Source organism: Phyllostomus discolor, chromosome 2 (assembly GCF_004126475.2).
Source record: "Phyllostomus discolor isolate MPI-MPIP mPhyDis1 chromosome 2, mPhyDis1.pri.v3, whole genome shotgun sequence".
NCBI classification, from domain to species: Eukaryota; Metazoa; Chordata; class Mammalia; order Chiroptera; family Phyllostomidae; genus Phyllostomus; species Phyllostomus discolor.
Window position 1 is genome coordinate 206,734,103 of NC_040904.2, and position 16,724 is coordinate 206,750,826.

General features: G+C 53.8%; 1 protein-coding gene across 1 annotated transcript in view; it reads right to left on the reverse strand.

Annotated features, from left to right (window-relative positions):
- Positions 1 to 16,724, reverse strand: part of LARGE1 (LARGE xylosyl- and glucuronyltransferase 1) — a 461,643-nt gene that overhangs the window by 323,255 nt on the left and 121,664 nt on the right. The window contains exon 2 of the mRNA XM_028532714.2: positions 14,638 to 14,825. Within this exon, the coding sequence (XP_028388515.1) occupies positions 14,638 to 14,743 (106 nt within the window). The 5' untranslated portion in view covers positions 14,744 to 14,825. The remainder of the gene's footprint in view (positions 1 to 14,637; positions 14,826 to 16,724) is intronic.

Genomic DNA, 16,724 nt, shown 5'->3' on the forward strand with positions numbered 1-16,724 from the left:
CTACCTGTTGTGAGAAGGCAATGTGAGTCCTTAGGACAAGACGCAAAGCCAGGGCATGCCAGCCAGCGTTCAAGTTCATTGCCCTGCAGGGAGACTGGATGCCAGGAATTGTCTCAAAGCCTGAGGCAGCCCTGCTTCTTCCCCCTGGGCACTGAACAAGGGATCGGGGAGAGGCAACACGCAATTCAAGGGTCTCTTTTTGACGCCTGCCTGTCATGGGGAAGCAACGCCGAGGTTGTTGGGGGCCACGGGGCGGACCAAAGAGAAGAGGAGACTCCTCCATTCACCAGAGAGACATCTGAACAGGACTCTATTAAGAGACTGGTGAGAGAGAAACATAAAAATGGTGTCATCCTCACTCTGAGAGATCCTTACTTATCCGCCCCTTCACGCCACTCACCTCGGAGTGTTTATCCAAAACATGAAATAAAGCTGTGGGTGAGACGTGCTCCTCTCCGCAGCCTCGTCTCCCTCCCCACAGCCTCGGAGCCGGCTCCCACGAGCGCCCTGCCGCTGCGGGCACGGGGGAGGGGCGCACGCCTGTGATCGTTTCTGGACTGCTGCTCTAAGGAGCTCAGGACCCCCGTCGCCCCACATCTCCCCGGAGTGAGCCAGCACAGCATTCTGGGGAGCATACATCGCAGGAGTGGCTTCTGGGGAGGGAACGGGAGGGCGGTCGGTTCTCTCTGCTTCTCAGAACACGGTGACCCTCGTCTGCCCCTGAAGGCTGGACCCAGCCACCCACAGAGCGGAGGCAACTGGCAGACAAGCCCAGGAGGCGAGCAAGGACAGCCGCTGGTTTGAAAAGATGACCACTACTGAGTCTGGAGAAGAGCACATTTTCCAAGTGTATGTGACAGGTTACACATACGTAAAAATGACCGACTTTCCCCATCTCCAGGGGGAGCGAAGGGACTGTGGACAAAATGGGGTGCTGTAAGAAACCATCGGTTCCTAACTCATCAGGCCGCCCCAGACCTATAACCTCCTCAGCGGAAGGTTCTTAAGCAGCCCTGCCCCATTGTTCTCGTGCAGCCGGGCTAACGGCCTTTGAGAGGCCAGGAGTAGTGATAACCGCCCTCGAGAGGGCGCAGGACCTTAACTCCCCTGTAATCCGGGCTCCACTTGGCTTTCTCCCACCTTCCTGCAATTTCCCTTGAGTCCCCGCCTTCCTGTCACAGGCAGAAAAGAAAACGCAAAGTTGCTCTTCTCGGGAGCATCTGAGATCTGCAGCTGTCATCAGTTTGGCTCAGACAAGCTCTCGAGAAAATTTTCCACAGATTCAGATGCTCCTCGTGTTCCCAGGACCTTACGTAGTAGAACAAGAGGAAGATCTAGAACCGAGGCAATTTAAGAGGCGGGCGAAACCCTGGCGAGATCGGGAGACCACGACAGCCTGCGTTAAACCTTAGCTCCGCACTCACCGGCTCGGACCCTCGAGCCCAGCACCGAACTTGCCTGCGCTCCGGTTTCCCCGTCCGCACAAGGGGTGGGTCGGCAGGTGCCGCACAGGACAGGTCCGAGGAGCAGAGGAGTGAACACCAGTCAAGCAGTTCAAGGTCCATAAACAGCTGCTAACGAAGATTAGGAAAACACTACCCCTGTGTTTGTTGTAGCACTATCTACAATAACCAAAATACGGGGACAACCTGTGTGTCCACTGATGGATGGACAAGGAAGATGAGGTGCATGTGTGTGTACACACACACACACACACACACCCCGGAATGGTATTCAGCCGTAAAGAGGAATGAAATCTTGCCGTTGGCGACAGCACAGACAGGCGGATGGACCTAGAGAATATTATGCTCCATGAAATGCCGGAGAAAGAAAAGAAATACAGTATGATCCCACTTATCTGTGAAATCTAAACAAGCAAACAAACACAACCAAAGTAGAAACACAGACACAGACAACGCACTGAGGGTTGCCCGCGGGGCGGGGGAGGGGCCGGGTGAACAAGCTGAGGGGGAATAGCAGGTACAGAGTTCCCGTTAGAAAATAAGCAAGCTGGGGGCGTGTCACGTGCAGCACGAGGAATCTAATCAAGACCACGTCATGGCTTTGCACGGTGACACGTGGGTACTACGTGCCCTGTGGTGACCTACATCATAAGGTATCAAAACGCTGAATCCCTGTGCTACACACCTGCAACTAACAGAATACTGTAGCCCACTCTCATCAAAAACAGTGTTTTTAACCAAGGGTTCAGAGGTGACCACAGGAAGGTGAGCCTCACCATCTGAGCGACACAGAAGACAGGGATGCTAATAGCATACCCAGCACTTGCCTAAGCCGCACAGCCCATCACTGTGGTCTACACAACAACAACGCCGAGGAGGGAAGCTATGCAAGCGAGGTGCCATTAACACGGGAAGAGAGTCACAGAACGACAGGCGCTATTTTGGCGGAGGATAATTATTATCCCCCGCAGGAACGGTGTGAGGACGAACATGCAAATGTCAGAGGAGATCAAGCCCAAAGCCGGCTGCTGTGTCAGACAAGCAGCAGGCGCTCGCTCCGTGCAGCCCTCACCCACCTGACCATGACTGAATCCGGGTCCGGGCCCATGAGGTCAGCCCCCGAGACGAGACGCTTCCCCAGAGCCCATCGCACTCCCCACACTGGCCAGGAGACCACCACTCCCTAGAGGTGCTTGTCAGAAACACAGCCACCCGCAGCCTCCCCTGCGGACGCTCCGTCAGCAGACCTGGGGGTGTCTTCTTTCCTAAGGGCCCCCGGGGGGGGCTGGGAACCTGCCTGTTAAACAGCTGCCCCCAGTGATTCTTACACCGGAGATCCAGGTGACCTCCTTAGGCGCAGGACAAGGAGATACTGGCTCCGGTTCCTCTTAGGACAGCAGCCAAAGCCAAGTCCAGACTGTAGGGATACAGTCCCAAGTGCAGGGTTCCAGGCCCACGCAGGGCGTGCAGGGCGTGCGGGGAGGACCCCTGCCTACCTTCTGGACCCCACCCACCACGCCCCTCGGCTGCTCCTCTCTCCGGCCCCCATTTCTCCTGGCTGTTCCATAAAAGGCACCAGGCACTGTCCACTTGCTGCCTGACAGGCCTCTGCCCCTGATCCCCGGGCTCAGAGAGGGCTGCCCAGGCCGCCCTGTTGAAAGAGCACTGTTGCTTCCCAAGTCTCGCCAAGCCTCTCCCCTGCCACTTGCACATACATCTCAGGCTGCTTGACTCCTCTTTGTAGCATTCATCACCACCCTAGCATTCATGTGTTAATCCTCCCTCTGTCCACCAGGGAGTGAGATCCACAGGAGGCGGGGACAGGCGCGGGGAATACCTTCCCTCCCTAATGGGGTTGTGGGAGGGTTACGTGTTTATGAGACAGCTAACATTCACCAGCGCCATGCTGCCTAACCAAAACTGCCAACCACGGGAGCAATGGAGAGGCACCCAGCCCTCGGTGTCCCTGCAAGCACCCAGCACCGGCTCTGCTCCGTAAGGAGAATACAGGGATTGTAAGAGATGGGACACAGAGTGCCCTCTGCTGGAGCAAAAATGCCAAATACCCGCTATCTATAGGTCCCACCCTAGAAAGAGAGGGAGCTCTGCATGCTCAGGTGTCTTCCACGGAGTCCACGAGCAACGTGACGCTTCAGAGAGCACAGGTGGCGTAACAACCACAGCTGAACACAAAACAACTCTGTGAACCAACTCTATGCTAGGCACAGTGGCCTCCTTTTTCATCTGCACAAACCCTCTCCAGTAGGGAACAGCACTCCCAGTTCTGGAGGTGTAATGCGGGCTCAGAGAGGTTAAGTCACTGGGCTAAGGGCACACAGCACTGAAGCAGAGGTTTGGGAACAAGGTCCATGTGTGCTGACTCAGCTGCGGCCCCCTCAGACCCATCTCCTATTAGAGAAGTGATTCAACTTTGCATCCTCCCTTCCTTTTCATTCCTCTGTCAAGTCCTCACAACAGGTCACCTAGGTGAAGGCATCGAATCACGGCTGCTGGGCCCACAGGGGGCGGCAGGCGCACCGTGACCATAGCTACTGTGTGTCTCCGTCTCCCCTCCCACGCCCGCCCCCGCACACCTGAAGGGAGTGCCGCCGATGTCTGCAAGGATGACAATGCTGAACACCTGTGACACGCGTCTTCCGTCTTCACTGCAGACGGTGATAACCAGCTGTGAGCCCAGTGGCGACACGGACGATCAGACGTGGCTCCCGTTAACACCTCTGGGTTGGAGCTCCGAGCTCAGCTCGGTCTGCCCTCTGGCCTCAGTTTCCCCCCAGGGCCTAATTGGGACCAGGTGCGTGACCTTCCCACCTTCTCAGAACTACGAAAAGAGAACTAACACTTGTTGAGCGACTGCTACGCTGTCATAGCCACTTTGCAGCCTTTGTGGCAAGTGGGTGAGCTGCATGTTGTACCCCCCCTCTTCGGGGAGGAGAAACTGACCTGCAGGGATGTGAAGCCACTGGTCTATTGTCACTCTGAGATTTAAATAGCGTCACCCATCGTGGAGGGACAAGTTCACCGCAGCATCAGTCCCTGCCCTAGATAAAGTCCTTGTGTAGTTTTCAAAGGTTTTATCTGCTTCGGCTTAAGGCTGCCTAGATGAAATCCCAGCGTCCATTCCGGCTCTTAATTGCATGAGTCTCTGGCAGAAAGAAAATGCAAATTGCCTTCAAGGACTAATCGAATTTTCTGCTTCTATTGGCTCATAATAATCCCGCAAGGCACAGGACACCGTTTGCCTTCTCGTCCACAGTGGCCTCTTTTCCCTCCTCTCGGGATTGGTCTTGTCCTTATCTGAAGCCTGAGAATGTTGACTTTGAAGTGTCACCTACCAGGTCTCTCTACAGACGCAAGCAGCAGAGACGGGCCTTTTCAGGCGAGGCCTGGGTGTGAATGCTGGCGCCCCTATTCCCGGCTGGGTGACCCTGGAGAAAGACCGCAACGTCCCTGAGCCTCGGTTTCCTTATCTGCCACATGGGACCAGTGTGAGTTTGCAGGGAGAGAGAAGATCATGCGTGTAAAGCCCCTAGCCCAGCGCATGGCGGAGAGTAAGTTAAAACGTCCAAAACCAAAACCCGGCTGAGCCAGACAGGCTCGACGAGCCACACCAGCCAATGCCAGAGGTTTGTTCTTCTCAAGTCAGCTCCGCACAAAACAACCGTGCCTGGATGACACAGGGGCCAACGAGGACAGGCGAAGAAGCCAGAAATCATGACTTTCACGTGCTCTCTCCCACTGCGTAACTACTACTAAACAACCAAAAACGGTCAAAGCAGTGGACAGGCCAATGCGAATACAACTGCATGCGCACCAGGTGCAGCCAATTCTGTTTCTCAAGCTATAAATAGAAGCTGCTGATACGTAGTATCCAGGGTGGGGCAAAAGCAGGTTTACAGTGGTGAGTGCTCGAAACCAAGTTTATTCTCACATTGTTATTTACTAACTATGGTATTATTTTCCATACAAACAGCCATAAACTTACTTTGCTCCATCCTGTCTATTCTCTTCGTGTTTCTGTATCATCTACAGTACAATGCACCAAAAGCTTTTCTTTTCTCCAGACACGGAATTTACAAAGACCCACGCTTGTTGACTACTGCAGACGGGAATAGTTTTCTAACGTGGCTTGATGTCCATGTCCAGAAATAATATTGCTTTGATAGTCACTGGAGCCACGTCACTGCTCGAGTCCCGGCAGAAACACGGACATATGTTACTTTACTGTGCTTCACAGAGGTCACATTTTTTTTTAACCAATTGAAGGCGAGACACTCCACCAGCAAAAAGATGGCGACTCCCTTGATTGTAACACTTGCTTTAACGGGGGTGGCCTGCAACAGAACCCGCCGTGTCTCTGAGGTGTGCCTGTACCACTGGGCTTGTTTCCAGAGGACGGAAACACCCTTTCAGAATGAGGGTTCTGCGAGCAAATTTCAGATCTTGCCATCAGCGCTGTGATCAGACCCTCCGAGGGGGGATGTGGCCCAAATGGTGAGGCGTATCAGGAAGGAAAAAAGAAAATGTGGTTAAATAAAAATGTTCTACATCTATCCCAAAAGGAAAGTTTCATGCTTAAAAAGCATTTGAATTTCAAAGTTAAACAGTGACAGAGATTCAAAAAAATCCCAAAGGCTCATAAAATTCCTCTTATCCGAACAGAATGCAAAACCTACTAAATGTCTTCACATTCAGATACGTTAACTATGAAGATTTGCATAGATTTTTTAAAAATATACAGAAAAGTGAGTAAGTGAAAAACTTAAATTGTCACAAAATGAACATACCTATATAACTATCATCACAGAGGTTAAAAAAATAAATTATTGCCCTGGCTGGCGTAGCTCAGTGGATTGAGCGCGGGCTGCGAACCAAAATGTCGCAGGTTTGATTCCCAGTCAGGGCACATGCCTGGGTTGCAGGCCACGGCCGCCAGCAACTGCACATTGATGTTTCTCTCTCTTTCTCCCTCCCTTCCCTCTCTAAAAGTAAATAAATAAAATCTTTAAAAAAAAAGCAAGCCTTCTTTAAAAAAATAATAAATTATTACACAGCACCCCAAAATCTTCCTTATGCCCTGCCCAGGTCTCTACCCCTAGATTGATTTCTACCTGGTTGTGTATTTGTGTCATGGGAATCACGCAGTGTGTGCTCTCCTGCCTGTCTTAATCGCAACACGGCCTGTGAGCACAGTCATTGTCACTGCTCTGTAGGGCTTCACCAGATACACGTGCCACTCGTTTCTGTTTATGTGATTGTGGGGGGACGTCTCAGTTGTTTCCCAGTTGGGGTGATTACACGTGACGCTCATGTGAGCATTCCTGCACACACCTTTTGTGCAAATATACAACCTTCTCTTTGGTACGTACCTGTCCCTAGGGCAAGGACAGACCTGCTGGGTCTCAGGGGAGGCTCCACTGTCGGGGATAACACCGAAGAGTACTCCAAAGCACTTATACAGATGGAATCTTTTAACTAAAAAGATAGTTAGGTAACTATCTTTTACCTAAAAATAACGAACCCACTCAAGCGCCAGCGGGTCTCTCTGGGTGAAATCCCCCTCCTATACAGGTATCTGACATGAACTCACCTGAACACCAGGACCCCAAAGAACAGAAGTTCTGGTCTTCCTTTTTGGAAACCTCAATCACTGGTTCTTGATTAAGCACCTATTACAGACCCAGTGGTATGGTCTAAAATTGTTTGAACAGACCGACACATCTGCATATGATGCTTTCTTCATGAGCCACAGGTCCTGCCGAGTGTGTCCATCTCAAATTAAAATGACAGAACCCAGCCTGGCTGGCGTAGCTCAGTGGATTGAGCTCGGGCTGCAAATCAAAGTGTCGCAGGTTCGATTCCCAGTCAGGGCACATGCCTGGGTTGCAGGCCACAGCCCCCAGCAACCGCACATTGATGTTTCTCTTTCTCCCTCCCTTCCCTCTCTAAAAATAAATAAAATCTTTAAAAAAATGGCAGAACCCAAGACTCCTAGAGCAAGATGACATGTCCACGTAAGAAAGCAGGTGGTCCAGACCCCTTTAAAGGATGAGAACAGCAGGAAGGGGCTGTGGGAGAACAGAACGGGGGGGGGGGGGGCGGGGTATGGAGGACCAAATAATAGCCCCCCAGTACGTCCGTGTCTTCATCCCCACAACCTGTAAGTTTGCTATTTTACACGGTAAAAGAGATTCTGTGGGTGTGATTAAATTAAGGGTTTTGAGGTGGGTCGGTTATCCAGGATTATCCAGATGGTCCCAATGGGATCAAAGGGTCTTACTCCCGAGGGGCAGAAGGCTCACAGAGAAAGAGACGTGCAGGCAGAAGCAGAGGTCGGGGCCAGCACCCACAGGCGCTGCCTTCCTGACCTCGGAGAGGGAGGAGGGGCCGAGAGGGACGGGAGAACCACAGAGGCCTCCGGAGGCTGGGAAAGGCCAGGAGGTGGAGCGTCCCGTGGGGCTTCCAGAAGGAACCAGCCCGACCAACATCTTGGCTTTAACCCAGTGAGGCTCATTTTAGATTTCCAACCTCCTTAACTGTAGGATCACTTGTGGGGGGCTTTTTTAAGCCACTAAGTTTGCGACAATTTGTTACAGCAGCCACAGAAACTTCATACCAGGGTTCCTGCTGCCTGGAACCCGGCTCTGGCCAGCAGCCCCTCCAGGGAAGCAGCCAACTGATGCGACAGGGTCATTCTCTCCAGCCTGGCAGGACCACCATGACCTCCCGCAGGAAAGCGAAGAAGCAGAGTCACCTGAGCAACCACCTCACAACCAAGTGAAATCGGGATGGATTTCAACCGCCCTCCAAGATTCCAAGCCCTTAGGGGGAGGAGAGGCTTTCCGACCCGGCACGAAGGGCCACAGACACGGGCAGCCTCCCCGGGGCCTTCTCTACAGCTCGCACTCACAGCTTCCCAGCCATGGCTGCCAGAGCCCTTCGTCTCTGATTTCAAAACATATCCACGATGTTTATATGACACTTTCCGTTTCCTCTCACATTCTGCATCCTGTGTTCTCATGCTCCATAACATTCTTATTACGTGACCCACTCGGACCACCGGCGAAGAGGCCAACCGGCGTGGCTGCCGTCACAGCTGCCACATTGTCTAGTCTCCAAGGGTGCCGTGCACCCTGGCGTTCACCAACCTCCTGGCTCGGCCTCGCAGCTCAGGGACGACGGGGGAGCGCACGCGAGGCTGGGACAGGAGTCGTGCTCAGACGAGCTCTACTTGGATCAGAGACCCCCCCTCCCATCTCCCCTCCTGCACTGTTCACGGGCCCCCGATCCCTCATCGTGATAAAGCAAAGCAAACGCATTCACTTACGACTCCCCGGTTCTCCCTGCACCTCTCCTCAAAGCACCCCCATGTCGGGGCCCCCATTGCTTCGTGTTGGAGAATGGATCGTGGTGACTCTGCAACCACTCATTTCCAGGAGGAGTCTGGGTTGATACGAGTGGCGGGAACAGTGACCCGAGGCTTCAGGAACGAGGAAAGGTGGGTGCGAGCCGAAGTCCATTCAGAAATGAACCTCTGGGCCGCTACACGGCGCTGGTGTTAAACGCCCAGGACCGTGCACCCCTTGAAGACGCTGGCTCTGTCTGAAGTCCCCTCCGCACACTCCCTGCCCAGGGAGAGCTCCCACACAGAGCCGGCCCACGGAGCGGCTCGCCAGTTATCGGCAGAGCGGCACGTGCAAACAATTTTCCGAATGGCTGACGAGCACCCTTCTCCCTCGTGCTGAGAACTCAGTAACAGCTGAACACCGGCTCGTTGATGGGCAGGAAAGAGAGGACCACGCCCGCAAATAAAAACCGCATGCCCGTGAGAAAAGGGGATCCCAGCGGAAAAGAAGAGGCGTGATCTAATTCCCGCAGAGGTGCATTCAAACAGAATCACTCCAGCCCCAGAATGAACACCCCAGCCAGGAGGAAGGAGGGGCTCCTGGCACCCGCTCCGGGGGTCTCCAAAGCACAGGTGCTCAGCACACGGGGAGAAGCCTCGCCCGCCCGTGCCCCATGCTTCCCTCGATGCCCAGGGTCCTTCCCACCCAACGTTTCCTAAAGACCCACGAGGAGTGATTTTCAGGCACTGGAAGGGTGAAGGTGGATAAAACAGTCTCTCATTTCAAGGCACTCGTGAGCGCGTGGCTAGAAAAGACACCAAACAAGCAAAATATCCCTCAGTGAGAGCTGTTACAGGCATTTCCATATGGAATCAGACACCAGAGGGAAATGACATTGAACGTGGGCATGGAAGGTGTGGGCTGGGAGGAAGGGTCGTGGAGACGAGGACTGTATACTGAGCAGAAGAAAAAAGAAGAGCAAAAATGAGGAGGTAGCCAAGTAGGATTTGCCTCAGGGAGTTCAATGAGACACTCGCCCAAGTGAAAAGAGAAAGTACGAGCTACAGGGAAAAGCCTGTGCAAGACCCGAGAGCCAGGAACAGGGGTGCGGCGTTCATCCAGGAGGCAGTGGGGAGGACTGAGGGCACTCAAGCCAGGAGAAAGTGCATTTCCTCCCTCTGTCATTCATTCAGCAAACTGTTGGGGACCCGCTCATCTCCTGGAACCGTAGTCGGAGCTAGAGGTGGAAGGAAGAACACAAGAGATTCACTCCCTTCCCTCCAGACGCTGGGAACCTGTCCTGAAGACGGCGGGAGGGTGGGGGGGCTTATACAGAAGAGGAAAACCAAGGGCGGTGCTATGAAGGAGGGAGAAGTACAGGAGTTAGGGGAGGCGTGTAGCAGAGGAAACCCACAGAGCTGAGGGTGACGAGCGATCGTGTTAAAGACGAGAGAGGAGGAGCCGAGTGAGCCAGGCAGAGGAGGAGGACGGAAGGGCGGCCACGGCCCAGGGAGGAGGAACAAGCAGCATGTGAGGAGACCCGAGGCCACAGAGGGCAGGGCCCCAGGGTGTGCAAGTCCAGGATGGCTGGACGGAGGGTGCGAGCAGGACATCAGGAGGGGGAGCCAGGGGGCCCACAAGACGCAGGCTGGCGCTGTGATTCAGCACGTGGCTCCGGCTGCCCTCTGGAGGGTGGAGGACAGGCTGCTGCCTCGGTGCACATCACAGGGGAACGTGGGGCCAGAGGCCACGGTCAGCTGCAACCGGGGGAGGCAACCACGCGACAGAGGGAATGAAAAAGAAAGAGAATGAGGACCCCAAAGCGTGGAGCCTGGGGGCCAAGGAGCGGGGAGTGTTAACTGAGATGTTCAAGTGTTAACTTCACCGGCAGAGGAACAGAGGTGCACCTGAGGAGGAACAAGGCAAGAAGGAGAACTTGGGAACTTGGGTGTCAGGTGCCAACCGAAGAGCCGGATGAGCACTCCTAACCACGTGGTCACGTGGCCGGCCCTTGACGAAGAGTTCTGGGAATGGGGAGTGCATCCCTGTCCCAGGTGGCGGGCTCTGAAGTCTAGAAAAATCGAGTGGTCGGCACAGCTGTTTCTTGTTACACTGAGAAAAGGCCTGCTCCCCCATCACTTTACCCACTGGTCCAGGATCCACACACAGGGGCAAATCAAAGAAGCCATCCCCCTCCCCGTGAGTGGGAGAAGGCCCTCTGGAATGCACATTCCATGCTCAGAACCATAACCTGGTAGGACATTAGCACCTCGAGAGGTGCACTCCATGTTTACTGTGTCCTGTCACACAGCAGGGGACGAAGCTCTGGACGAGGAGGGGCTGCGCCCCACGCCCCCCACCCCAACCAGTGACTCTGGCTGCTCGCAGGACCTGAGACACCTGACCCCACCCAGGGCTTGCTCAACACCTCGTGCAGCGCGTGGTCCAACTCCAAACTGACGCTCAGGGCGTCCGCATCTCAGGGTGGGCTCTCGGCTCGGCTCTCAGGAGACCCGTTGACATTACACAGGGTTGGAAAAATAAGTAAACCCACATTAACTATGAATAGCATTTCCATGAAAGCAGACAGCAACTCTGCACCTTATTTATGGCTCCACCTGCCTTGAAACGGAAAACTCAAGGGGGTCGACAAACAGATTGCCACGTTGTGTGTACAGAGAGAAGAATGTCTCCACAGGACCGTTTGGCAAGCGAGCTGATGGCTGCCGGGACGGGCAGGAGCTCCACGGTAGCCTATTCCTGAGTCTCGGGTTCTCTGGGGTCAGGAGGTCGGCGGGGCGTCCTGGCCAATTGCCCCCAACACGCAGCCCCCCCCACCACACTGCTTTGTGTTTGCGCACGACTCGCTGTGGGTATTTTGCTCCCTCCCAGGGCAGCTCAGCCCAGCACTGGACAGCATGGCTGTCGTTATGATAAGCTGGACCCCGTTATGATATGATGGCCCCGACACAGATTCAGGGGCCATCAGAGTGCGCCCAGGTCTCCCTGCCAGGTGACAGCCCTTTGACTAGTTGTGGAGCCGATCACATACACCTGGAGCCTCTGCAGCTCCCAGGTAAACAGCCTCGATTCTTTCCACTATTTCTAAGGTAACAAGCTTTCAATGGGCCCTGTCACTCACCCAGATTCTCCTAAGTGTGCTGAATTATGTAGACTGTTCTAAAAGTATAGCCTCCAGAAATAAATGCAGTGGCCCAGCTGTGGACTGTTACCCGTAAAAAGAAATCTGTCACCTTTATCATTCTAGCTAGCATACTCCTGTTCATGTACCCGTCACCCAGCCCCTGTTTAAAGCGGTTCCTGCATTTTGTCCCAAGGGTAGGATTTACTGGTAAGCTTCATGATTACAGGTACAGTACGGATGCCCAGTCTGTGCATGTTGCTTCAGAGTATTTTTCTCAATCCTCCCAGTTTCCTATGCTCTTTCTTCTAGTCTAATAAAATCATTCAAAGTCAAGGATCACAGTCACTCCACCAGCCAAGGTGGACGAGACCAGGTGAAGCTGGAAAAGACCCTTCAAGGTGACATCAACACATGACTGAGCACAGCCACTTATGAATTCTCTGGAATGCAGATCAATGTCTAGTCTGTTCTCTGAGAAATTGCACCGCTTACCTTTGGGGCTGCCCCTCCCCCAGTGTCACCCCACATGTTTCAGGGAACTCCTCTCTACCCCACGACCAGAAACAGGCACAAGGCTCGAGGCCACCCTCCCCAGTCACAGTGACTTGGGTCTGGACAGGTAACCAGAGGCAATCCTGGAGAATTAGGGGGAGGAGGAACCCCTCTTTCTACAGCAAGTAGGAGAATAAGTTGTAAACGAAAGCTGCTTCTGTTTTCAGGGTAAAGCTACCCTGAAAGAAACCACAGACGAGACAAGTAGAGCAACAGGATGAAGAGAGACTGAGCTACATGACTATCATTTGAGCCCCTGGATCCAACCCTGCCTGAAGCCTGTGCTGTCTTCAAACTTACAACTTTTGTTGGCCCCCAAGTCTCCCTCTTGCTCAAATCTTTTAGGATTGAGTTTCCGTCAATGAATGCAAAGCAACATTCTGCAGCTTCCCTCAAGGCACCCAGAAGTGTCATGTGACACCCAGCCAAACCCCTTGCGGAAGCCTGCTACCTCACCGAAGCCCCAGCCTACAACACAGTTTTGTGGCTTAAAAGTCCAGCTCTCGAGCCCAGTCATCCAGGCCCCGTCTTGACTGGCTTTGGGGCTCTGAGAAGATCACTGGAGCTTCTCTGCCTCGCCTCTTCATCTGTACCTACTACATTGGATTATCGTAGAGAAAGACTTAACACATGTAAAGTCCTTACAACGAGGACTGGCCAGTAGAAATGCTCAAAACACTACTAGTTTATACTGTGGTCACCATCACTACTGTTGTTATTATTGCCATACTACTACTATTATACTGTGAAAGTCAACACTGTAATGGATTAAACCTAGTCTGGCAGCGGGGTGCTCTTAGCCTTGTTTTATAAGGGTTCCTCCATCATCCCTAGGAGAACGCTTCCTTATAGCTCTTCTAGGAGTATCACTGACTCACCTTCCTCCCATCTGGTCCCTTTGCCCAGAATTAGCCATCCACCCCACCAAGGCATAATTTACTCCATCCAGCTGCTCAGGTGAAAGCTCCACCCCCTGCAGGGAAGTGGGGACAGGAGAGTGACCGGGGCGTGTCGCCGGGCCCCTCCCCGCTCTGCAGGCTCACAGCTCCGCCTCATTGATATTCCGTCTAGCCAACGCAGGGCACCTCTCAGAGAGCGAAGTGGAACTCCTAATTAAAAGGTAGCCTTGAGCTGTCAATAAAATTATGCATAAAGAAAATGTTTAAAAACACAGTAGCGACTTCCTTGAGCCGTATGTTCTTTCATTTTTCTCGTTCAACTCGAGTGTGGGGTACGGAAGAAGAAAGCGTGCTCCACAGCCCCGCCGGGCCTCCTTGCCCGGAGCTCAGAAAATCACCTCTGACACACAGCGCACGGCGCTGCGCTGGAAACTGCGGGCTGGGAGAACGGTTCGCGAGTCCTGTCTTTCCTGGTGGTTTCTGGAAAGAGGCGGGGATTAGCCTTGGTTTTCCTTTGTTTGGGGAGGGCCGCTCTCCGCTCTCCGCTCTCCGCAGCTGCATTCCTGTACTGGGCCCGTCAGAATGACTGATCACACCTCACACCCAGCTCAGCCGACTGGCTCCGACATCCGTCTCCCGCAGCCCCCTGGGCTGGCCTCCTCCCGCCACACGCAGCAGCGGGCAGGCAGCACTCGGCATGCAGTCACCTGGCTGGGTCCTCCACAGCCCTGGGAAGGTCCAGGTGCCTCTTCACCGTTTGCCCAGCCCCTGCTTTAGCAGAGGTGTTGAACCCCAGCAGGAGCACCCGTAACAAAATGTTGACTATGGGAGCAAATCAAGAAATAGGTGGGAGGAGAAACAATGAAACACCTGGCTCCGTGAAGAGCCAAGCAATCCCTCCTCGAGGGCCCAACCTTTTCCATGTGCAAAGCTGGGGTTTGACATTTGTGGGACCTCCACCACGCCGCTGCGTCCAGGTGCACCTTATCTTGCTTCTGTGTTTATCTTTTTCCCCTCGCACTACTGACTCCCCCCCAACTACCTGGGGAAACCTGGGCATGTCTGTCCCTGTGCCTGGGCACCGGCATCCTGTTCCACACAATGAATGACAAGCCGGGATTCGATGACTCAGAGGCGCGTCCTAGGACGCTGGGACGGCCGCTGTTCCCTTTCTTCCCCCTTTCCCTCTCACTTCGGAAAAAGCTCCCTCTTACCTTCAAAGCTCCCGGCAAACAGGTAAAGCCAGGTGATGGCTGGGATGCAGAGAAGAGTCAGCGAGGCAGCCAGGAATTTCCGCCTCCCCCTGCAGATCGCCAGCATCCTCTCAGCGGGGGCGGTCCCTACGCCCAGCGCCGCGTCTCTGCCCGGAGTGTGGCGTCCTCGGCCTCCCTCATAATACTCTCTGCAAGGGAAGAGCAGAGGGGAAGGGCTGAGTTCTTAGCACTGTGGTACAGGGATGCAGGCTGCAGAGACTAATCGCTGGGAGATCCTGAGAGCAGACCAACTCGCCCAGGGTTTCCTGCTAACCTTTCATCCCGGGAGAGGACGCTGCAGGCTTGCGATCTGTCAAAACGGAGGCAGTTAAAAAAAATAAATAAAAGATGATAAGAACTGTAAGGAACCTCCCTCTCATGTGCACGCTCAACCCCACACACGTGCACTTGATACTACAGGTGACTTCTGAAGCCTGAACTAACACACTCATTCAAGGAGCATTTTGCTAGCACCTGGCATACACCAAGCACTAACCAGGTGCTGTGTTTTGAACAAGTAGAACGAGGGCTGGCTTCCGAGAGCACAATCCAACAAGAGAGGCTGACAGAAAACACCCACGGGAACTCCTGGAGTGTGGCGACTGAGATGTGCAGGAACCCCTGTGGAAGGACGGTACGTTGCTGACCGGTCCACGTGTGGTCAGGACGGCAGAACAGGGCCCACGGCCCTGGCAGGAGCCGTGGGAGGCACGCAGGGCCGACGGACGACACAGTCAGAGGAGGGGCGACCGGAGAGGCCATGGTATCGCCTGCAGGAGGCTACGTCTCCATCACCGTGGAAAGCCTGCACACACTCAGCAGGGACCGCCTGGACAGCGTTCCTCTCCAATAAGGAAGAAGAGGTCCAGGAAGGCGTGGCAAACAGCTGAAATGTGTAGAGAGTGGGGAGGTGCATACAGGGAACCCGTCCCCGGTCTGCAGAGGGGCAATCCTTAAACCACGGAAGACTGGCTGAAATGTGATAAAAAGACTGGGGAGAAGGTAACACAGATGGAGGCGGAGGGCCCGGCCTTTCACCTGAGTGTATAGCCAGAAACTCATGTGACTTAGAAATGAATTAAAAACCAACAGGCCACCCCGGCTGGTGTAGCTCAGTGGATTGCTTGAGGGCCTGTGAAGCAAAAGGTCAATGGTTCAATTCCGGGTCAGGGCACATGCCTGAGTTGTGGGCCAGGTCCCCAGTAGGGGGCGCATGAGAGGCAACCACACATTGATGTTTCTCTCCCTCTCTTTCTCCCTCCCTTCTACTCTCTCTAAAAATAAATAAATACAATCTTCTTTAAAAAGCACCTTATTTAAAAAAAAACAGACCGCCCTGGCTGGCGTAGCTCAGTGGATTGAGTGCGGGCTGCGAACCAAAGTGTCGCAGGTTCGATTCCCAGCCAGGGTACATTCCTGGGTTGCAGGCCATAACCACCAGCAACCGCACATTGATGTTTCTCTCTCTCTCTCTCTCTCTCTCTCTCTCTCTCTCTCTCTCTCTCTCTCTCTCTCTCTCTCCCCCCCTCCCTCCTTTCCCTCTCCAAAAATAAATAAATAAAATCTTTAAAAAAAAAACAGACCATGAAATCCCATCTCCACCTCCTCCTAACACACAGGGTCTGGCACAAATAATGCCCCTTTTTTAAATTACAAAATCGTTTATTACAAAATCATAAGCATGTGCTTCTGCGACACAACAATATCACAACGGTCTGGCTGAACTGCCTCCCTTCCCCACCAGCCCGGGTGTCTCCAGAAGACAGGCGGCCTGTCGGAGGCACCTGCCATTCCCTAAGATTAAGCACACGGCCTGTCACCGGCAGGGGCCCGATAATCGTCTGCTGAACGAACAAATGGAATCCGAGTCTAACCCGAGGAGACCCTCCGAGACTTCAGGAGTCCGTGTTCGGCAGGCTGCCGGCAATAAACACCTAATGGAGCCCATCGGAGCTGTCAGAGGCCAGCCTCTCCTCCGCGGCCGCTCCGACACTTTCCTAAATGGCCCTCTTCCGCAGCACGGGAGAGACCAGAGGTCTGCAGGGTGT